The 23,686-nt window shown below is 48.4% G+C and overlaps 1 protein-coding gene across 1 annotated transcript; it reads left to right on the top strand.

The window, feature by feature from the left end:
• Positions 1–1,078: 1,078 nt before the first annotated feature.
• GBA (glucosylceramidase beta) lies at positions 1,079–20,019 on the top strand. The gene is given in 14 exon segments (XM_030186877.1): positions 1,079–1,088; positions 2,692–2,820; positions 2,934–2,956; positions 2,958–3,047; positions 3,049–3,133; positions 3,401–3,447; positions 3,449–3,548; positions 6,227–6,360; positions 6,747–6,910; positions 7,234–7,480; positions 16,113–16,337; positions 17,817–17,980; positions 18,064–18,180; positions 18,368–20,019. Coding segments are annotated over 14 exon segments (1,641 nt in total). The 3' UTR covers positions 18,474–20,019.
• Positions 20,020–23,686: the final 3,667 nt, after the last annotated feature.

The raw sequence follows: 23,686 nt of genomic DNA, 5'->3' as shown, positions 1-23,686 counted from the left end.
AAAGTGGAAGTAGTTGTGAGTTAAAATAAATTTGATTAGTTTTGTAATGGTTTCTGGTGAGTATTGATGGTCCAGTGTGGATGTTTTTAGGAGTTTCTCACATGCAGCTATGCCATCCGCATTGGGGGGTGTTGCTGTATAGTGATTCTAACATCCATCGTGACCAGAAGGGTGGTAATTTTTCAATTTATTCAGAAAGTCTTTGGTGTCTTGTATGAAGCTGTTTGTTTTGTGCACGAGAGGTTTCAGAATTCCCTCTATGAGTCCAGTATTTCCTCCATGAGTGTGCCAATACCTGATATGATTGGTCTGCCAGGGTTTCCGGGTTGTGGATTTTGGGTAGCATGTAGAATGTGCCCACAGAAGGCTGGTTTGGTATGAGTTTCTTCAGATGTGGCTGTACTTGTTTAGGAAATGTTCTGATCAGGTCTTTCAGCTGCTTTGTATAATCCTGTGTGGGATCCTCAGTTAGTTCCCTGTAGTATGTATTGTCTGAGAGCTGTCTGTGCCCTTCTTCAATGTATTTTTTGTGTCCATAATCACCACTGAGCTTCCTTTCTCTGCGGGTTTGATGATAATGCGTTGGTTAGTTTGTACAGTTCTTATGGCCGCTCTTTCTGGTGGAGTAAGATTGTACAGAATTTCTTTTGTTTGCTGGACACTTGTGATTTTACCCTATGTCTGAAGCTTTCTATGTAGTTGTCCAGTTGTTTACTTTCAAAAAAGTACAAAGAGGCCCATTCCACCAAGTTCCTAAGTAGTACGTTTAAAACAAATCGTAGAAAATATTTCCCACTTAATGCTGGAGCAAGCGGTAAAACCAGTTAGTGTAGCCTGGGTTTATTTATTACATTTGTACCCTGCGCTTTCCCACTCAAAGCAGGTTCAATGCGGCTTACATAGTAATTGGGATTACAAAAGTATTCATGAAGAGAAATAAGTTGGGGTGTTATCGGAGTAATAAAAGAGATAAGAATGTATAGATGCAAGGATGAGGGGAGTAGTCTTGTTGGCAGACTGGATGGACCGTGCAGGTCTTTTTCTGCCGTCATCTACTATGTTACTATGTAGTAGAAGGATGAGCACGGGTAAGTGAGCAATTGGAGAGGTAGATGAGGTGAAAGGGGATGGGCAAGCGTGAAGGGAGTAGGAGAGGTGAGAGCAAGGGTAGGTGAGCCAAGTTCCTGAGGCCTCTTTCAGTGAAAGCAGGGGTTGTAGGATGAAAGGGAAATGGGACTTGATTCTTTGGTATTTTGCAACTACATTCGAAGTGGTTTACATATATTCAGGTACTTATTTTGTACCAGGGGCAATGGAGGCTTAAGTGACTTGCCCAGACTCAGAAGGAGCTGCAGTGGGAATCGAAACCCAGTTCCCCAGGACCAAAGTCCACTGCACTAACCACTAGGCTACTCCTCCACTAGCAACATTCCATGTAGAATCTCAGACTCACAGAAACAGAGGCCTGCGTGGGCCCGCGTTGCTGATCTGCAAGGGCAGGCTTCTACATGGAATGTTACTAGTGAATAGCAACCATTCCATGTTGTAGAATCTCAAATAGGAAAGGGAACTGGGACTTCTGAGGTTTTTTTGCACTACACTTCAAAGCGGTTTACATATATTCAGGTACTTATTTTGTACCAGGGGCAATGGAGGCTTAAGTGACTTGCCCAGACTCAGAAGGAGCTGCAGTGGGAATCGAACCCAGTTCCCCAGGAGCCAAAGTCCGCTGCACTAAACACTAGTTTACTCCTCTCACTCCTGAAAGGAAAAAAGGGTTGGAGTGTACTGTAGGAAATACTTCTTTGTGGAGTGGCCTTCCCGGTGGAGGGTGATGAAGACAAAAGTCTATATCGGAATTTAAGAAAGTCTGAGACAAAGTCCAGAGGATCTGCGAGGGAGAGGAAGGATTACAGAGCCAAAGCAGTTGGTGTGGGACGGTCTTTTCCTGTCTTTTTCTTCTCTATTTTCTGTGAGATTTACTGCCAGTGTCACCTGAATATGTCAGACGTTTCTCTCAATGGTTTTCAGGATGTCCATATTGACTCTGTTACATTTGCATAACTGGGAGACTTAGCATATTTAATGCATCTCATGCATATTAGTGTGGATTTCTTGATAATGTAAGTGGCTGTAGGGTCACCAGGACAGTTGTGGGAAGTATGTAAACTAAGAAGTACTTTTATACTGCAATAAACCATATCAGTTCTATGTAGTTACAAATGTTAAGAAACCAGGCATAGCTGGGAAATACAATCGGATTAAAAATACTGAAAACTTTAATACCTCAATCACTTATTAACGCGTTTCAAAAACGTGAAAACATCTGGAAACTGTGATCAATTAATAGAAAGCACTACTGGAGACTATATCGTACATATTAAATACTCAATAAAAGAACTTCTCAAATAACCAAGTTGTACTTGGGCTGTGTCGCATTTGCCACGCCAGGAATCACTAGTGTGGTTTAGTTACAGTCTAGGGACATTTCGAATTAAACTCAAGGTGAAGTTGGGAAACGGTGTTGCAATAGATTACAGTGCCTCCACCCCACACACTTTGAGCTTCAGCAGGAAAATAAGAGCAGGTTTCACTGTGGCTTTGCGAATCTTGACTTGAGCTGACATGATTCACCCAATACGCTTGATTGATATGTTTGTAGAACAGTCTTCCTTGGCTTTCTCTTCCCAGCCTTGTCCTGTATGGTGAAGGCTTCTGGAAAAGACTTTACCAAAGACCTGGAAGAAGAAAATCACAGCATGAGGCACCTGGGAATCTTAGGGCTGCTGCCCATTCTCAGCACTTTGCAGTCGGTTTTGGGTGAGTAGCAGTTTTTGTCCTGATTAAGCTGTTCCGAGTGCAGTACATTTCTTTCTGGGAGGGGCAGGTGCATAATGGTAAATGTTACCTGTGCGTCTCCTCTTCCTCCCAAGGTGGGCAGCCATGTGTTCCATTGAACCTTCGGACACAACTCTGTGGTTTGTGTCTGTAACGCCACTTACTGCGACACCTTGGTTCCACTTGCCGTTCCTGACTTGGGCAATTACCAGCAAGTATGAGAGCAGCCTGGCTGGAAAACGACTGGAGAACAGTGAAGGAACGATCCAGAAAAGTTACACGTTGGCTGGAACAGGTAAGAGCAGACTGCCAGGCAGGTGTGTGCTAATGGGTGGAGGGAGGCACAGGTCACCGTGCATTTGCTGCTGGGGAAGAGGTGTAGCGGGGAAGGTGTTTGCTGTCAGGGAGAGGCATGTGTTGTATGTAGTAAGCATATGCCAGTAGGTTTGTGGTGATAGGAGGGGTTAGCAGTTCTGCAATATCAGAGGTAGGCAAGTGCTTTTGATTTCTTTGACTGTACCCAGACTGTCTCTGAGCTCGGGAACATGTGCCTTCCTTGCAGGGCTGGTGCTGAAACTAAACACAGCAAAGAAGTATCAGAGGATTAAGGGGATTCGGTGGGGCAATGACCGACGCAGCAGCCTTGAACATCCTGACACTATCTGAAGCCACCCAACAGCACCTGCTGAATTCCTACTTCTCAGAGGAGGGTAAGATGTGCGGTTAGCTTAGCAGAGTTTAAAAAAGGTTTGGATGGCTTCCTAAAGGAAAAGTCCATAGACCATTATTAAATTGGACTTGGAGAAAATCCACTATTTCTGGGATAAGCAGTATAAAATGTTTAGTACGTTTTTCGGGATCTTGCCAGGTATTTGTGACCTGGATTGGCCCCTGTTGGAAACAGGATGCTGGCTTGATGGACCTTTGGTCTGTCCCAGTATGGCAATACTTATGTACTTATGGCTCAGCTCAGGGCCGTGCCAACACGGTAAGCGGAGTAAGCACCGCAGGGGGTGCCGACCTCTGGAGTGCGCCGCCCAGGTCCGCTCACTTGCAAAATCTTTTACCTGAAGTTGTGATTCTCCTCTCTCCCCTGGCTTTCCCTCTCCGCGTCAGGAAATGAAGGCAGCCCAGCAGTGCTAGCTGAGGCAGACACGCTCTGCTAAAGTTGCTTCAAAGAGTACAGCCAGTGCTATATACCGTGTTTCCCTGAAAATAGGTCATCCCCCGAAAATAAGACCTAGTAGCGGTGTTGCTGCAATTGTAAAATATAAGGCCTCCCCAAAAGTAAGACCTAGCAAAGTTTTTTTTTCCTTTTAAAGCAGGGCCGCTGAAAGCCGGACAAGGTCGCCCCCCCCCCCATCCGAGGTTGCCAGGCCCCCCTCCACCCCCCTCCGTCGCTCCCGAACGTTGGAACTAACCTTAAACACCTCCTTTCACCAAGTTCGCACTCGCAGCAGCAGGGCAGGCCACTCCTTCCTTCCGTGTCCCGCCCTCGCCTGACGTAACGTAACGTCTGCGAGGGCGGGGCACGGAAGGAAGGAGAGGTCAGCAATGCATGCAACAAGAGCAGGAGCAGGACGGAGAGGACGTTGGCTGGCGGGGAGTGGGGTCCCCCACCAGCAAAATTGAAGGTAGGCGGCGGCGGGGGAGGGTTCGCGGAGGCGGGAATGGGTTGGAAAAGATGTGGGGGGGCGGCAATGGTGGGGGGGGGGGCGGCGCCGGGGGGAGGGCTAAAATGTGCCCCTCCCCTCGGGCTTTGGACCCCCCTCCCACGGAAGTCTGGCTACGCCCCTGGTAATTACTAAATGTTTTGTGTGTAATTACTAAATGTTTATTTCTTATATATCTACACCATTCATGATGTATTGTAAGCCACATTGAGCCTGCAAAGAGGTGGGGAAAATGTGGGATACAAATACAATAAATAAATAATATAAAACATTCTGCTTGGATAGGAAGAGTTTGTGATATTGCACAGCATGAAAGATTAGGCAGCAGTGAGCTCTGGTGCAATTTGCATGACAACAAAGCTGTAGGGATTTGTCTTGGGAGTGGAGGTTACGGGTAGGAACGTAAGGGGAGATGAGAGTAGAGAAGTAAGGAGGGGCTGCAGATCGAGTGCATTTGTAGGTTAGTAGGAGAAGCTTGAACTGTATGCGGTACCTGATCGGAAGCCAGTGAAGTGACTTGAGGAGAGGGGTGATATGAGTATATCGGTCCAGGCGGAAGATAAGACGTGCAGCAGAGTTCTGAATGGACTGAAGGGGGGTTAGATGGCTAAGTGGGAGGCCAGTGAGGAGTAGGTTGCAGTAGTCAAGGCGAGAGGTAATGAGAGCGTGGACGAGAGTTCGGGTGGTGTGCTCAGAGAGGAAAGGGCGAATTTTGCTAATGTTATAGAGGAAGAAGCGACAGGTCTTGGCTATCTGCTGGATATGCACAGAGAAAGAGAGGGAGGAGTCGAAGATGACACCGAGGTTGCGGGCAGTTGAGACGGGGATGATGAGGGTGTTATCAACTGAGATAGAGTGTAGAGGGAGAGGAGAAGTGGGTTTGGGTGGGAAGACAATAAGTTCGGTCTTGGCCATGTTCAGTTTCAGGTGGCGGTTGGACATCCAGGCAACAATGTCGGATAAGCAGGCCGATACTTTGGCCTGGGTTTCCGCAGTGATGTCTGGTGTGGAGAGATAAAGCTGGGTGTTGTCAGCATAAAGATGATAGTGGAAACCATGCGATGAGATCAGGGAGCCCAGGGAAGAGGTGTAGATTGAAAAAGGAAGGGGTCCAAGGACAGATCCCTGAGGAACTCCAACAGAGAGTGGGATAGGGGTGGAGGACGATTCATGAGAGTGTACTCTGAAGGTACGATGGGAGAGATAAGAGGAGAACCAGGAGAGGACAGAGCCTTGGAACCCAAAAGAGGACAGTGTGTCAAGAAGTAAATTGTGATTGACAGTGTCAAAAGTATTTTGCAAGAAAGGCTTGTAAGCCTTGCCATCTTGTGCCACACGGGGGGGGGGGGGGGGGGGGGGGCCCAACTGATAGTCTGCAGGGGGACACCAGAGACCCTAGGCACGGCCCTGGCTCAGCTGCTGCCTTGCACACTTCTGTCACCGAGGTATTCCTGATCTGGGCTCTGTTACATTCAGAACAGAAAATACTGCAGCTTGGATCTGTAGATGGAACCACCAGAAATATTAACCTGGGAAGGGCCCTCATGAGGTCACCTCAAGTTCTAGCCCTTCACCCATAAAACCAAATCCCCCGCTCCTAGGACCATCCGTAGCCTTATTTGTAAGCTCTGTCACTGTCCCTGGAGTGTGGGAACCCTGCTCCTTTTCACTCCTCCTTGGGTTTCATTTCATTGACATGTCATCCTTTCACACAGGCATCGAGTACAACGTGCTCCGTGTTCCCATGGCGAGCTGTGATTTTTCCATACGTAGTTATACGTATGATGACACACGAGATGACTTTGAGCTGAAGAATTTCAGTCTGCAATTTGAGGACACAAAGCTGAAAGTAAGCGTATGGGGGGAGGGCAAGATATTAGTGTAAGGGGAAGTGTCTGACACACATTAGCTGTGCACAAGCCCTGCCCCCTTTCTCCATTCCACTTGTGGCAAACTGGTAATTTTCCTGGTAAAAATAATTTTGGCTTTTTAAAAATGAAACCCCTTTCTGAATGAAAATGTTCTTTCCTTAAATTTGTTAGAATTGGGTATCCCTCCATCCACCACCTTCCCTCTTCACCCCTTCCTCCCCCCTTCTTCACCCCTTCCTCTCTCCCCCCCCCCCCCCCCCCCCACACCATAGACTTCTATACCACCACTGTCTTAAAAACCATTCCAATGGCTTGGTCTGCATTTCCCCCGTCACCTACTGCTGTGGGTTCATTTTCCTTTCAGATTCCCCTCATCCAGAAGGCGATAGCAATATCCAGGAAACCCATCTCTCTGTTTGCCAGCCCTTGGACCTCGCCATCCTGGCTAAAGACCAATGAATCGCCATATGGCAAGGGAACCTTGAAAGGGCAGCCTGGAGACAAGTATCACAAGACCTGGGCCCAGTTACTTTGTGAGGTGAGCTGAAGCTCTGAAAGGGGGACAGAAGCAGAGCTCAGGAAGTCTCCCAGGTGACTGTGCTTTCACCCTTTGGGGATGAGCAAGTGAAGGTGTGGTCCTCGACGGTGCTTGAACAGGGAATGATCCAGAGCTTTGTGAAAGCACATGGTTGTACCCGGACCCAACCCAGAAAAAACACTTAGGTCAACAATTAAACTACATCAGTCATGGCAGGTGGGGGAGGCCATATGTTGAGTGACGGCCTCACATGGTCCTCAGGGGCAGGAGATGAAAGTTTTAGTCAGTGGGAATTAATCATTTGCAATCTCCCTTTCTACAGATTTTTGGATGAATATGCCAAATACAATTTGACATTCTGGGCTGTGACAGCACAGAATGAGCCGAGTGCTGGCATGATAACTGAGTTCCCGTTCCAGTGCCTGGGCTTCACACCTGAGCACCAGAGAGATTTTATCGCATGGGATCTTGGCCCAGCCCTGGAGGGCAGTAACCACAGCCACGTCCAGCTTCTGATCCTCGATGACATGCGCCTGCTGCTCCCCTACTGGGCCAAAGTCGTGAGTTCAGAGTGTCCTGGCACTTCTGCTTTTCCTTTTAACTGGGAAGCCTTTCAAGTTAGCTACATTCTCTGTGTTAAATGTTTAAAGAGGTAACCCAGGTCTAAACATTGCTACAATTTGTGTTGAGTATATCTGAAAATTGAATCTGCAAATGTAGCTCTCCTCCTTCAACCCAAGCACCTCACCCTGCAATGGCCTTTTTCTATGATAGCTAGAGGTAGGCAGGTCATGGAAGCTTGCATGGCTTTTGGTAACTGGTTTCCAATGTCCAATCATGCATTTTTTTACAAGGTTGTAACGTACATAGTAGATGATGGCAGATAAAGACCTGTCTGCCCTGCTGGGATGGTGTTGCAGTGATAATAATTATTAATTATCACAGTCATTGGGGGGGGGGGGGGGGGAGCAGCCACATGAGAGGTTCGCTTACGCCACCTAATCCCATAATCGACGGTGCAAGAGGAAGTACATTTCTCTTTTGTTTCTCCACTGTTCACTTTATAGAGAGATGTGCTTTTTGGAGTGTCCAGGTCTAGTTTTGTCTGCGTATTTCTAATTGGTGGTCAGGCTCTCTATTTGGCAAAGGCCTGTATGTATTATGCAGGTAAGTGAGGTCCAGATGTGGATTCTGTGCTGAGGCCTGTTCTGCACGGCCAGCCCAAGGCAATATGCTGCCTAAGGCAGAGCTAACATGCCACCCCACCCCACCAGTGTTTTACCTCGTCATGGTGACATTCCAAACCCGGCAGCGATTCCCATACGCTGCCCTCCGGCTGCCTGAGCCCTGCAACTTTGCACCAGGAAAACAAAACAGGCCTCAGCACAGAAACCACATCTGGACCTCACTCACGTGCACAATACATACAGGCCTTCGCCAAATAGAGAGCCTGATCACCAATTAGAAATATGCAGACAAAACTAGACCAAAGCCGCCACCCCCCCCCCCCCCCCCAAAATGCGGCTTCTGGAGAGTACTGCCCGAGGCCCCCGCCTCAGGTGGAGTAATGTTCGAGCCGCCCCTGGCAAGTTGTAGTGGGGTTCTAGGGCTGGGATAATAGTTGCAGTGCTGCCTTTTCACAAACATGATTTTAATTGTTTCAGTCCTGAGAGCTAGTACTGCTTTGGAAGAGCAGGTTTGCTCCAGAGGCCCACCTCTTTAACATTGCTTTTGACTCGTAACCACTTGTAACCACTTGCCTCCACCTACCCTCCTCTCTTCCTTCCCGTTCACATTAATTGATTTGATTTGCTTACTTTATTTATTTTTTGTCTATTAGATTGTAAGCTCTTTGAGCAGGACTGTCTTTCTTCTATGTTTGTGCAGTGCTGCGTATGCCTTGTAGCGCTATAGAAATGCTAAATAGTAGTAGTAGTAGTAGTAGTATTAGGTTGGTTTTCAAACGGTTTAACCGGTTAACTTCTGAAGCCAGCTGCTGGAGCTACGTGTGTGTGTGTGTGCTTACGTCATTAAAGAGCAGCGCTATAACGCCACGTGATCACAGGCACTTCCATGGGTTACTTTATACTTACGTGCTAGTCAGGGTCATGGATTTGATTTACCACCTTCCTCTGCTACAGCCAAAGCGCTTTACATATTACAACACAGATACTTTCTCTGTTACTCGTGTGCTCGCAATCTAAGTTTTGTACATGGGGAATGGAGGGTTAAGTGATCTGCTCTGGGTCACAAGAAGCTGCAGTGGGGATTGAATCCGGTTCTTTAACTATAAACAATCTCTCTTAAATTGTACAAATGTCACCCACTGACGTGTTAAGTCGGGAAGGAAAAAGTCTCAGAACGCAGTCTGTAGGGTACTTTAGAGAGACTTTAACGGTTAATAACCTCTTTGGTTAAAAAAAAAACCCTTCCCATTCTTTGTGTGTAGCAAAAAAAAATGTTTACAACTAATTTCAAAACTGTATCTGTGCTCCCAGAAAAAAAGCAAACAGCAAGGTCCCATCGACGGTGGCCAGCATTTGGCTGAGAAGCTGCATCAGAGTAAAACGGACAGAGCTTTACATACGGCAGCAGTGAAAGCATACGCCCAGGCACTCCTTCCTGGCTAACGCTGGACACTGTTGTTATTTTACTGATGGTTTACAGTGGTAATTGGCTTTCTAATTATATAGTAACATAGTAGATGATGGCAGAAAAAGACCTGCACGGTCCATCTAGTCTGCCCAACAAGATAAACTCATATGTGCTACTTCTTGTGAATACCTTACCTTGATTTGTATCTGCCATTTTCAGGACACAGACCGTAGAAGTCTTGCCCAGAACTAGCCCCACCACCCAAACACCAGCCCCGCCTCCCAATCTCGGCTAAGCTTCTGAGGATCCATTCCTTCTGCACAGGATTCCTTTATATTTATCCCACGCATGCTTGAATTCCATTACCGTTTTCATCTCCACCACCTCCCGCGGGAGGACATTCCAAGTATCTACCACTCTCTCCGTGAAAAAATACTTCCTGACATTTTTCTTGAGTCTGCCCCCCTTCACTCTCATATCATGTCCTCTTGTTCTACCGCCCTCCCATCTCCGGAAAAGGTTCGTTTGCGGATTAATACCTTTCAAATATTTGAACGTCTATATCATATCACCCCTGTTTCTCCTTTCCTCCAGGGTATACATGTTCAGGTCAGCAAGTCTCTCCTCATACGTCTTGTAACGCAAATCCCATACCATTCTCGTAGCTTTTCTTTGCACCGCTTCCATTTTTTTTTTACATCCTTAGCAAGGTACAGCCTCCAGAACTGAACACAATACTCCAGGGACGCCACTTTGCGCTTGCCCGTCTAATGCCGCACGTTTGCGCTATACAAAGCATGTGGTCTTGATCCTGTGACCTACAAAAAGGCTGCAGGTCCCCTTCTTTTTTTTTTTTTTGCTTGCCTGAATATTCTTGGGACAACATTGCCCCCCGCTGGCCAACCACCATATAGCATCCCCCGGCTGAGAGCAAGTCGTTCCTGCCTTCCAGGTTAATAACAGCTGACTTGCATTTGAAAACTAATGAAAGGTGGGTTGGATAACACATTCCCGGGTAATATATAGTTTATATCTCTTACGCTGGCATGGTGCCTGTACTTGAGCTAAATCGAGGGAAGCATCGCTACAACGATTATAATCCCTTGGGGGGGGGTATAGAAATTTAGCTGTGGAGGTGGGTGGGACAGAGCCTGCCTGGGCCTATCGGAATGCATCCTAGCGTCTGTACCACCCAATTCACATGCACCCGCTGTTCCCACCCACTAGGAATGAGCAAGGAGCAGGGCAGGATAAGGCTCATGATTGTTAAGCAGGCAGGGGAAGGATACGCTAACCTCCTGTCCTGCCCCCGTCGCTGGCCCGTTCACCCTCCCCCCCCCCCCCCCCCCCCCCCGACAGCAGCGCAAAATTCACTGTTCGCCCCTCTGGGGCAGCCAGCAACCTTCGCCTCCACATTGGATCTCCGTGCATGGCGAATTTCGCAGTTATTGTTCCCAGCGTCGGGCCCAGCACCTTGCGGCAACAAATCACGGAGGACCATGCCCTATGCCCGCTACACCGTCCTTGCGCCTCACATACTTCCGTGTCCCGCTGCTCCGCGCTCAGCCCTTCCACGGCTCTCGCCCCGGCAGTACTCACCGCACCCGGGCTGACTTGGAACTGGAGGTCGGGACTGGAGAAGAAACGCACGTGGACGCTGCCAAGGCTCGCTTGTACGAGGTCAGTCTGCTTGTCCTGGACGCTGAAAAGGTTGTCCAGGCTCCCTCGGGCGCCTTTTAAACCCCCTTTTGCTGGCTCCTCCTGTTGCCAGCGGGGTGCCCCTCGGTGTTGGGCTCCTGCCCCCCCTTGCACCTCCCTCGCTCCCTCCTCGGCGCGTATCCCCGTCGGGGCATGGCGCCATGTTATCTTTGGCTCCGTGCACCCTACGTGGCACTGCGCCTTGCTTTTTTCTTTGCACCGCTTCCATTTTTTTTTTTTTACATCCTTAGCAAGGTACGGCCTCCAGAACTGAACACAATAGTCCAGGTGGGGCCTCACCAACGACTTATACAGGGGCATCAACACCTCTTTTCTTCTGCTGGTCACACCTCTCTCTATACAGCCTAGCAACCTTCTGGCTATGGCCACCGCCTTGTCACACTGTTTCGTCGCCTTCAGAGCCTCTGATACTATCACCCCAAGATCCCTCTCCCCATCCGTAACTATCAGACTCTCCCCGCCTAACACATACTTCTCCCGTGGATTTCTACTCCCTAAGTGCATCACTTTGCATTTCTTCGCATTGAATTTTAATTGCCAAACCTTAGTTTGCTGTTGTTCCTCTTTCCTCTGATTTCAAACAATTTATTTATTTGTTGCATTTGTACCCCACATTTTCCCACCTATTTGTAGGCTCAGTGTGGCTTACACAGTACCGTCAAAGGCGTTTGCCCAGTCGGTGGATAACAAATACAAAGTTGTATAGTGATCGTATGAGGTATAAGTGGAGGGTCTGAATGGATGAAGATTGCGTGTTGTCCTGTTCAATCATAGTCATGCTGTGTTGGTAGGTGAAGAGGGTTACATGGGGTCGTTGGCGTAGGCCTTTTAGAAGAGGTAGGTTTTTAGTGACTTCCTGAAGTTCAAGTGGTCGTGGATTGTTTTCACAGCTTTTGGGAGCCCGTTCCATAGTTGTGCGCTTATGTAGGAGAAGCCGGCTGTGTAAGTTGTTCTGTATTTCAGTCCTTTGCAATTCGGGTAGTGTAGGTTTAGGTAGGATCTTGACGATCTGACTTTGTTTCTTATTGGGAAGTCTATAAGGTCTGTCATGTATCCTGGGACTATGCCGTACATGATTCTGTGGACTAAGGCTCCCAGTTCCCCAGGTTTTCAGGCCACTGCACCAGGGCCGGCTCAAGGGAGCATGGCGCCCATAGGCGTAGACTGGGGGGGGCGAGGGGGGGCAATGCCCCCCCAAACGATGCGAGGCGCCGCCGCGCCATTAGTTAAAAAAAAAAAAAAAAAACACATGCAGGCACGCGCTCCTCTCCATCTGCTTGGCTTCCCTGCCTTCTCTGTCTGCGTCCCGCCTTCCTCTGACGTCATTTCCTTTCGGGCGGGACGCAGACAGAGAGGGCAGGGAAGCCAAGCGGACGCCGGACGGAGAGGAGCGTGTCCGTCTACCCCTCTCTCTCTCTTCCTCCCTCCCTCCGGCGCAGGCAGCAGTTTTTCCAGCGTTCCTGGCAGCGGTAGCGTTGTACACGCTGCCTCTGGCTCTGCCCCGAAGCCTTCTCTTCAAGTTCCTGTTCCCGCATAGGTGGGAACAGGAACTTTAAGCGAAGGCTTCCGGGGCAGACCGAAGGCAGCGTGTACATCGCTACCGCTGCCAGGAACGCTGGAAAAAACTGCTGCCTGCGCCGGAGGGAGGGAGGAAGAGAGAGGGGTAGACGGAGTCACCATCTTGGACCTCGCGGGGGGGGGGGGGGGAGCAGAGGGAAGAGGGATGGGACGGAGGGATGGTGAGCAGAGGGAAGGAACAGAAGATGGATGGGACTGGGAGCGTTGGGAGCAGAGGGAAGGACCAGGAGATGGATTGGACTGGGAGGGGTGGGGAGCAGAGGGAAGGAGCAACAGATGGATGGGACTGGGAGGGTGGGGAGCAGAGGGAAGCCTACTGGAAAGAAGACACTGCATAAAACAGAAGACACTGGGATCAAAGCGAATAGAAAAACTAAATGATCAGACAACAAAGGTAAATAAAAGTATTTTATTCATAATTTATTAATTGAAATGTGTCAGCTTTTTGAAATGTGCATCTGTGATATTTTGCCTGTAAATTTCATTTCCTTCCTCCATATTAGCATATTCATTTGCATATGTGTATATGCAAATGATATGCTAATATGCTCCGCCCATTCTTTGCCCCCCCCAAATGAAACAGTCAAACTACGCCTATGATGGCGCCCTGAGCCAACCTTCCCCCCAGCTTACCTTTAAAGGCAGTTTCCCCCATTCCTGAATACCAAAAGTATTTCACCTAACGCTATCCGCATCGGCCCCTGTGGAAACAGCAAGTTATATCAAAGGAAAGGCTGGGGCGTGGCAGAAGGGGAGACATTAGGTGAAACACTGTCTGTGTTTGGGAGGGGAAAACTGCCTTCAAAGTTAGAGGGGGAAGGTGGCCTGAGACAGAAAGAGAAAGGGGGTTGCCGACTTTTTTCTTCCCTGCACACGCAATGCTGCCAGGTAAGCTCTGGGTCGGCTTAACCTATACGGCCAATGACATCACAGGCTCAGGCCCTTTCTCTCTGGCGCCCTAGGCCAGAGCCTCGCCTGGTTCATAGCTTAAGCTGGCCTGGCACTTCACTAAGCATTAGGCGTATCTTCCCTCGTACAAAATACTGATGCGCTGCTCTGTCAGGGTGCACATAAATACGAGGGGGTGTTTACATGGGTGGGGCTGCCGCTTCCTCACACAATGTGCAGAATCCAGTAAATGATACATGCCCAGTGACCCCTGGTGTACAGCTAGGGTAACCGCAGGTGTCTGAATGTTAGGCGTGCCGATTGCATGTTACACTAAAATTGTAACACAGAATCCGGCGGCCAGATGTCGTTATACAATGTGCTGTCGCTGTGCGGCATCCGGGTGCCAAAAAAGAGACCCCACATAGACTCATTCCCTTTACAGAGCGGAGGAGTAGCCTAGTGGTTAGTGCAGTGAACTTTGATCCTGGGGAACTGAGTTTGATTCCCACTGCAGCTCCTTGTGACTCTGGGCAAGTCACCTCCATTTCCCCTGGTACAAAATAAGTACCTGAATATATGTAAACCGCTTTAAATGTAGTTGCAAAAACCACAGAAAGGCAGTATATCAAGTCCCAGTTCCCTTTCCCTTTCCATGTAATATTTGTCCGGAGAGCCCAGTTTATACAATGGTCCTGACACCATTAGTACATGTTACTTACACCAGCTATAAATCTTTGCACTTACAAATTTACTCCCCAGCCCCATTCCAGTTTGTAACAGTTTAAGATTGAGGCCAAGATGCTAAGTAGAGTCTTTCCTATTATATAGGGATTTCCTTTCTATTTAATTTGTACTGGAAACTGCTGTGACCTGTACTGACAAATGGCAGATAATAATTAATTTTATAGTGCAGGAGATTCCAAAAGTATGATCTCTTCCCTCTTGTAATCACCCCATCATTAATGTGGCCAGTATTCTCAGTGGAGGAGGGTAGTTAGTGGGGTCCCGCAGGGGTCTGTGTTGGGTCCGTTGCTTTTTAATGTATTTATAAATGACCTAGAGATGGGAATAACTAGTGAGGTAATTAAATTCGCCGATGACACAAAATTATTCAGGGTCGTCAAGTCGCAGGAGGAATGTGAACGATTACAGGAGGACCTTGCGAGACTGGGAGAATGGGCGTGCAAGTGGCAGATGAAGTTCAATGTTGACAAGTGCAAAGTGATGCATGTGGGTAAGAGGAACCCGAATTATAGCTACGTCTTGCAAGGTTCCGCGTTAGGAGTTACGGATCAAGAAAGGGATCTGGGTGTCGTCGTCGATGATACGCTGAAACCTTCTGCTCAGTGTGCTGCTGCGGCTAGGAAAGCGAATAGAATGTTGGGTGTTATTAGGAAGGGTATGGAGTCCAGGTGTGCGGATGTTATAATGCCGTTGTATCGCTCCATGGTGCGACCGCACCTGGAGTATTGTGTTCAGTACTGGTCTCCGTATCTCAAAAAAGATATAGTAGAATTGGAAAAGGTACAGCGAAGGGCGACGAAAATGATAGTGGGGATGGGACGACTTTCCTATGAAGAGAGGCTGAGAAGGCTAGGGCTTTTCAGCTTGGAGAAGAGACGGCTGAGGGGAGATATGATAGAAGTGTATAAAATAATGAGTGGAATGGATCGGGTGGATGTGAAGCGACTGTTCACGCTATCCAAAAATACTAGGACTAGAGGGCATGAGTTGAAGCTACAGTGTGGTAAATTTAAAACGAATCGGAGAAAATTTTTCTTCACCCAACGTGTAATTAGACTCTGGAATTCATTGCCGGAGAACGTGGTACGGGCGGTTAGCTTGACGGAGTTTAAAAAGGGGTTAGATAGATTCCTAAAGGACAAGTCCATAGACCGCTATTAAATGGACTTGGAAAAATTCCGCATTTTTAGGTATAACTTGTCTGGAATGTTTTTACGTTTGGGGAGCGTGCCAGGTGCCCTTGACCTGGATTGGCCACTGTCGGTGACAGGATGCTGGGCTAGATGGACCTTTGGTCTTTCCCAGTATGGCACTACTTATGTACTTATGTACTTATGTACTTATAATGTGCCAACTAAGCGTAAAAAAACCCCCATAACGTAAACATAACATTGACAAAATGTGCAGCTCTTGTCCCAGAAAGGCTGCTTTTTTTGCGTATTTGTTAATCGGTGTCCGTAAGGTAACGATGTGGCCAGTAGCAATGTTCCCTCAAGCTGCGTTGAGAGTCCACCAGGCTACGGCACATCACAGCATCAATCCCATGGGGCCAGCGAGCACTGCATGGACCCAGGAGGTAGTTCAGTGCTTTGAGAGAATCCCAAATCGGTGTTATTTGCACTGTTTACTAATCTTACGGCTGATACAGATCCCTCTCTCTCACAGGTGCTAAGTGACCTGCGTGCGGCCCGGTACATCCACGGCATTGGTGTTCACTGGTATTTCGAAAACTTCACTCCAGCTGATGTGACCTTGGGAACTACCCATCACCTGTACCCAGATTACTTCCTTTTTGGCACGGAGGCCTGCACGGGTTTCCTGCCCTGGGATAAGGGGGTTCACCTGGGCTGCTGGAACAGGGGCACCCAGTACAGCCACAGTATCATCGAGGTAAGCTGCCCTAGACACAGTGTGACTTTGGGCTTAAAACGTTTCATAACGTCGTCTCTGTGTATAATTGACTATGGCTATAGTAGAGATTTTTCTTGGGGTGGGTGTGGGCTGGAGATACCCAGTAGCAGGGGTGTAGCTAGGTGGGGGCCACAGGGGCATGGGCCCCCACAGATTTAGCCCTGGCCCCCTCCACTTTCGACCCGCCGCCGACTCTCCCCTGCCGCCATCAGCTACCTTTGTGGGCAGGGGTCCCCAACCCCCACCAGCCTTAGTCTTCTTCAGTGCCAATCAGGATTCACAGCACAGATCAGCGCTGGGGACCGCCGCCAGCAAAGGTACCTAGGGGCAGAGGGGGAGGTGAGGCAAAATGTGCCCTCCCACCTTGGGCTCTGGACCCCCCTCCTGCCGAGGTCTGGCTATGCCCCTGCCCAGTAGACACAGGGCTTTTCTGTTCTTAGGTATTTTATTTTCCAGCTAATTCAGGGTCATTTGAGGGTACAAAACATAAATGCATTTGTGCAGATGAGAGGGAGTCGGTGTAGGAATGTTAGAAAAGTAGATTGCAGGATGAAGGAAGGCACACCAGGAGTGGAGCGAGAGAGTGGAAGGGGACGCGGGGTTTTCTGGTGTTTAGCTCATAAACATTGGTTTTACACTTTGGATTAGCAGTGTTGTTGGGTTGTCAGAAGCTCTAGGTGGATACATGGGTTTTTAGGATTTTCCACTCTCGTAGTATTGACGCAGAGCTGGGAGGAATTAACGGGGTGGTGGAGAGAGTCAGGCTTCACCACCTGAAGACTTGTAGGTTCAGCAGCAGGTAGAAAGTTGGTGCCGTGAGGATCCCAAATCCCTGGGGTGGGAAGAAGAGATAGTACCGTGAACAAACTAGGAAATTGTGCCATGGGGAAGAACACAAGAGGCAGTGTCGAGGCTGTGGGAAAGAAATCGGCCATGAGAGCAAGAGGGGTGGAAGGGGGTAATGAAAAGAAGGAAGTGAGGGAGCGTGGAACACGCACACAGTTTACCACCCCACATCATCCACAGAATCCCCCATATAGTAACATAGTAGATGACGGCAGAAAAAGACCTGTATGGTCCATCCAGTCTGCCCAACAAGATAAATTCATATGTGCTACTTTTTATTTGTACCTGTCCTCTTCAGGGCACAGACCATATAAGTCTGCCCAGCACTATCCCCGCCTCCCAACTACTAGCCAACACTTGTCGCTCATCCCTAGAGACACACAGCATCCCATTCACAGGGGTGGATAGTTCCCCTTTCACTCACACACCACCTGAGACACACTAACATGCCCAAGTGGTGAAAGGAAGAACACAGCAGGGGGTGACACTTACATGTACATGTTTCAGCTTGTTGTATTTCTAGCTCGGTGTTCAGTGTGCGTGTGTGAATTGGCGTGTGGGATTACGCCTGCACCTGTTTGTTCAGTGTGGTTTCCTTCCCCTCTCTCCCAGGATCTGAACCAGTACGTCACGGGTTGGACTGACTGGAACATAGCACTGAACATGCAGGGAGGGCCAAACTGGGAGGAGAACTTCACAGACAGTCCCATTATTGTTGACCCGGCCAAAGACCTGTTCTATAAGCAGCCTACGTTTTACCACATGGCTCACTTCAGGTGAGGATGGGGGCTTTGGAGAGCTCTGCTTTCTGGACACCTCCCTGATAATAATCCCCTCCCCCCCTCCTGTGTTTGAGCAGTAAGTTTATCGTGGAAGGCTCGCAGCGTGTTGGACTAGAGGCCAGTGAAGAGAATGAACTGGAGTCTGTAGCTTTCCTGCGTCCAGATGGGGTGGCAGTGGTGGTGATCCTAAACAGGTGAGCATCTCGGGGTCTGACTCCGGCAGCTGCAACTGACTAGGGGAAGGGGTCAAAAAGCGAGGCTGTGGAGTTTTGCAGGATCAGTTTATAATCTCCTCTGCCTGCTTTCCTCAGCTCATTTCCCCTTCCCATTTACTTCCTCGCTCCGCTTCTTAATCTCTCTCTTGTCCCCTTCTTGCACTAGGACCCCAGAGAATATCACCTTTGAGATTTCTGACCCTCATGTGGGGAACATTCAGGCCGTGTCACCTGCAAACTCCATCCAGACCTATCTGTGGAAGCAACAGTGACCCTACAAGCCCTGGAAACGTGAGACCCCATGTGCCACTCAAAGAACGTGGAGCTTTGTGACCTGCAGGGTGGGAGTGAAGGACGCGGCAGAGATGCGGAGACCGTCTCGTACCTTACAAGTCAAGGGATTGCAAAAAAGCCAGACCACCCTAGTAGCAGAACCAGACTTTTTGTCTCTGTTTCCTGGGTTTTGCACGTTTCAAATGCTGTTGTAAAAGTTGTAAAGTGACCCAGCCGAGTTCCTGTCTGAAGTGTCTGACCTGATTTTCTAAGTAACTACTTTTTCTGCTTAAGTGATCGGTAACCCCTTGGTCCTTTTCTTCCTGGTGTCCTGGGGTGTGAGGAAGGGTTCAGAGACACAACTGTGTAGAACAGGGGGGGGGGGGGGGGGGGGGGGAGAGACAAGCCCTTTGGGATTGGGAACGTTTAGAATTTCTTCTCTTCCGAAGCTGATGCAGGTCAACATCACTCAGGCCATTTACGTTTTCATACACCAGGGGGCGCACTGATCCTGGAATGATGCTAGTAGGTGGAGGACATGCTTCAGATGTAGCCTTTCCCATAGCTAAAGGCCTCCTGAGCCTCTGGGGCACATTCTACTACTCATCATTTCTGCTTTCTCACCTGGGCTGTTTGATGCCCCAACATGTGGTGCAGGGATAGAGCTGCAGGCTGGCTGGGCTGTGCCCAACCACCGTTCTCTTTCAGTATGGTGGAAGGCCAGAGCTGAGGGGAATGCATCCCTAGTCCCTCTTCTGCCTGCAAGCCACCAGCCTGTGGCGTTCCTGTTCAGTCCTTTAACCAGCTTCTTGAGTCTTGGATTCATCTGTCCTGTAGAAAGGCCCTAAACTGCTTTTCTTTTGTTCTGTTTCCCAGTGTCTGCTACTTGTGGGTTTGTAAAAAAGGAGAGGAACTGGCCAGGTCAACCCTGAAGCACCCTTGCGTTCTTTGGGCTGAAAAGTCACCTCTGCTCCACCACCCCCCCCCCCCCCAAGGTCTAGGGGTAAGAGGGAGATCCTGGTTCATAGAGGGCTGCCTCCTGTTACAGAAGTGGGGAGGGGGGAATGTGGGCTCTAGATAAGAAAAGTAGCATCAGGCGGGGGGGGGGGGGGGCAACTGAAGTGATGCTGCCAAGGAAAGAGGTGGCAGAAAAAACTCTTGTCCCTCCCTCCCCTGGCAGTACCCAGCAGCCTGTGCCTCTCTCTTTCCCTGGAATCAAGCCTGAGGTTATGGTGTGACCTCGATGTTTATGGGGAAAAAGTGAGTATGGCAGCTGAGCAGTGACTCGCTGGGGTAGAATCTCTCAGCAGCTGGCAGGAGGTTTCTCAAGCCTTGCGTTAATGATCCCATCGACGCGGGGTGGACAGAAGGCTAAGCAGCTGGTGAACGAACCCCGCTTAATGTTCGCTAGTGGCAGGATGTTGGAAAATGCTAGAGCAGTGGGTCCAGACTACCGGCAGTGCAGAGGAAGACAGCGTAACTGCCTGAGTGGCAGCGTTTTTCCGGGGGGGGGGGGGGTTCACATTTCTCCTGCTCTGGCAGCAGTACAAAGTCTGACCTCAGCCTGCCTGAATGCGCTTCTGTCCTGGAAAGCCTTCTCCAGCCTAAGTGTGCATTACTGAGGCTTGACAAGGCTGTGATTAATCTTCTGGCTGCTGGAATGTTTCTGCTGCAGGAAATCGCTCACACTTAGAGCAGGCCGCAACCAAGCACTAGGATTCCATCTGGAGTTGGCTCAGGCTGGGGGATGACACGAGGCCTGTCCCGGTACGAGAGAGCAGAGCCGTGATAGGGGCACATGTATGTCTCCATGTGTAATCACTGTGCAGGGGAGGGGGGTGCTGCATTTTAATGAAGAAGTTTACATTTTTCTGTCCCTAGTGGCTCTCAATCTTTATGTTTTTGTACTTAGGGCAACGGAGGGTTAAGTGACTTGCCCAGGGTCACAAGGAGCTGCAGTATGAATTGAACTTGGTTCCCAGGCTACTCCTTTACCAGGAGAGGGGCTGGGGGCTGCAAATGTGTTAGCAGTGAGACAGGGGTTGGAGGCTACATGTTTGGTATTAGTCCGATGGGGGCTGGGGCTGCAGGTGTGCATTAGCCCTGTGACAGGGCCTGGGGGTAGCAGTGCGACAGGGGCTGCTGGCATGTCTCAGCACTGTGATTCAGCATGTGCTGGAGCGCTATGTGTGTCTTGGAATGGAATTTCTATCTGTTTGGTTGGCTAAGGGGCAGATGCTATCAGAAAGATGGGCCAGTCTTGAGGTTGGGAGGCGGTGGAGAAAGCCCAAAGTGCCCCACCCACCACCTGCACGCTTGCCATATTTACCTGTCAGCTCCACTACTGAAATCGAAGAATGTAATCCATGCTCTGGGTTTTTGGGACTAGATGATTCAGCAAGTTTTCAGGATATCCCTAATGAATATGCATAGGAGATATCTGTATGCAAATCTGGCTCATGCATATTCATTAGGCTATGCTGAAACCCACCTGTACTGGGACTGGTGCTATTTAACAGATTTATTAACGATCTGGAAATAAGAACCAGAAGTGAGGTGATTAAATCTGCAGAGGACACAAAACTATTCAGAGTTGTACGAAATGTATGCGGGGTTGTGAAAAACTGCAGGAGGACCTTAGGAAACTGGAAGACATGTAATGTGAACTAATGCACATTGGCAGGGCCCGCTGCTTGGGTCTCTGGCAGCCCCCTGCAAACTCTCATTTGGCCCCCCCCCCCCCCCCCACACACACTTTCTCTCTTCTCCTTCCCCACACCATTTTTCAGCCTAGATATGGATAGCTACTTCTTACATGTGAGCTCCGGTACTGCCATACTTTGTAAAATGCTACTTGTTGTTATGTTGTGAGCTCTTGATTGTATTTGTATCGAAAATCAATTAAAAAAAAAAAAGGTGAAGAACAAAAGGTGTTTTTTTTTAATTTGACAGCTTTTTAATTTATTTGAAAGCTTCCCATCTGTAGATAGAATTATCATGAAATAAAACTGAAAACAAAAATTATTATAGCTGGTGGAAACAGCACTAATAATGGCTGTATTTTGTGCTCATTTTTCTACACTGTTCTATACAATACAGAAATATATGGCCAGATTTCAGTGAGGATATCCTGTCTACTGATGGGTTCATCTTAACTGTTGTTGTAATCTGCCTTGGGAAGCCTGGTGTTATAAAGTTTAGAAGTAAAATTAAACTCTTCTTTCATTGGGGCACATGGAATCACATTTTCACCTCATCTATTTTGTACAAAATGGATTATTCTGTTTTGAGCATGTTTCAGGGACAAGTGGTTTTCAGAAGTCAAAATAATTAAAAAAAAGATATATTTTCTTTCATGCAGATCTCACATTTGTTTTAACATAACTAAATGGCTTTAAGCCCCTAATGCATTTCATTGGTTCCTTATATTTTGTCCTTGTGATGACTTATTCTGTGCCAAACCTGTCCCCCCCCCCCCCCATACACACAGTAATGCCGTCATCCCCCTCCAGCGTACTACAGTCCTACTTTGCCGCCCGCCCTGGTGGTGGTGGCCTCTGTGGCTGCGGGGGCAAAAAGAATCCCACTCTTTCCTGCCTGCTGCCGCTACTCTGTCTCCGCTTTTCTCTTCTGTGCTGCAGGCGCCGTCGCCGTGTTTTCTCAAAATAGCTGCTGAGACTGTCGCCAGAAGTCTTGGCAGCCATTTTAAATACAACGGCACAGAAGAGAAACTGTACACCGCTAAAATAGCGCTTATGTCTGCGGGTGTCACCTATATGTAGGTACGGTAGGTTTTTGGTGGGCTGACACTTTCCACCACAAGTGTAAAAGTTAGAGTGGATTATGGGCCTGGGTCCCCGTCTCCATAGTGCACTCACTGACCACTAGGCTACTCCAGAGACCTGCTTGCTGCTCTAACAGGACTGGCCACTGTCATAGAGGCTGGTAGGTACTGTTTCTTTCATATCTTTCGGGACCATTGGGGGGGGGGGGGTGATTCTTTTCCTCTACTGGTCATCTGGTCACTTTTTTGTGGCTTAGTCGTTATTAATAACAATGAAAACAAAAAAGTGGAGACAAATGTTGAGAACGTCATTTCTGTGCATTGCCATTGAGGCACTCCATAGTTGACCGCTCAATTTTTGAGTTTGAAGGAAGTCCCATTACCATATTTTCTGTTGGTCTATAATTGAACGGCAACCGAAAAAGATTTGTTTGGCCCCTGATGCAGGCTTTGATGCCGAAACACGGCCGTGTCTGGTCATCATCTGATTTATTAATAAAGTTTTTTGGATTTCCTCAACATTTGTCCTCACTTTTTCGTTTTCATTGTCTTTGATTTGCGTGAGGATTTTCCTCTCTGCTTTTTGTTGCTTGGCTTTAGTCGTTATTAAAACAGGTCTAGCTCAACACATCTTAGTTTTAGTTCTGGACATTTTTTGTTTTGTTCTGTTAGGAATGCCCTAATCCCACCCCCCACCCGTCCCTTTGTGATTTGGAGGCACTGCAGACTAAATGCATAAATAAACATCTTCAAAATAGGTTCCACAAATAGCAATTTGAAGGTTTTGGCAAGCAAGATGTCCAAATGCTGCTTTATGCCACCTTTCAATCATTTTTCTCTTTCGAAAATGAGCCCCAAAGGTTCTTCAGCTTGGAAAAGAGATGCCTGAGGGGGGAGGGGGGGCATGACATCTAGAAAATACTATGTGGGGACACTCAAGGAAGTTAATGTACTACTTTTAAAATGAACAGGAGGAAATATTTTTTCACTCAATGAATAATTAAGCTCTGGAACTCATTACTGGAGGATGTGGTAACAAGCGCTTAGTGTATATGGGTTTAAAAAAAGGTTTGCACAAATTCCTGGAGGAAAAGTCCATAGCCTGCTGTTGACATAGACATGTGGGAAGCCACGGTTTGCCCTGGCCTTGGGAGCATGGAACGTTGCTACTAATTGGGTTTCTATCAGGCACTTATGACCTGCTGGAAGCAGGATACTGAGCTAGATGGACCATTGGTCTGACCAATATGGCTGTGCCTATGACCTGTTGGTAGCCCTTGGGGACTGGGAGGGAAGAGCAAGGTCCTACCTTCTTCTCAATTGAGAATTTTTTACCCAATTCATCATGGAAGGGACCTACCTGGCTGGAGGAGAGCCCAATTCAATCCCACCGCTGCTGCTCCTAACCTTGGACAAGTCACGTGTCCA

The sequence above is a fragment of the Microcaecilia unicolor genome, chromosome 14, assembly GCF_901765095.1.
Source record: "Microcaecilia unicolor chromosome 14, aMicUni1.1, whole genome shotgun sequence".
Lineage (NCBI taxonomy): Eukaryota > Metazoa > Chordata > Amphibia > Gymnophiona > Siphonopidae > Microcaecilia > Microcaecilia unicolor.
The sequence above is the reverse complement of the archived record's forward strand: the minus strand, read 5'-3'. Positions and strand labels throughout refer to the sequence as shown.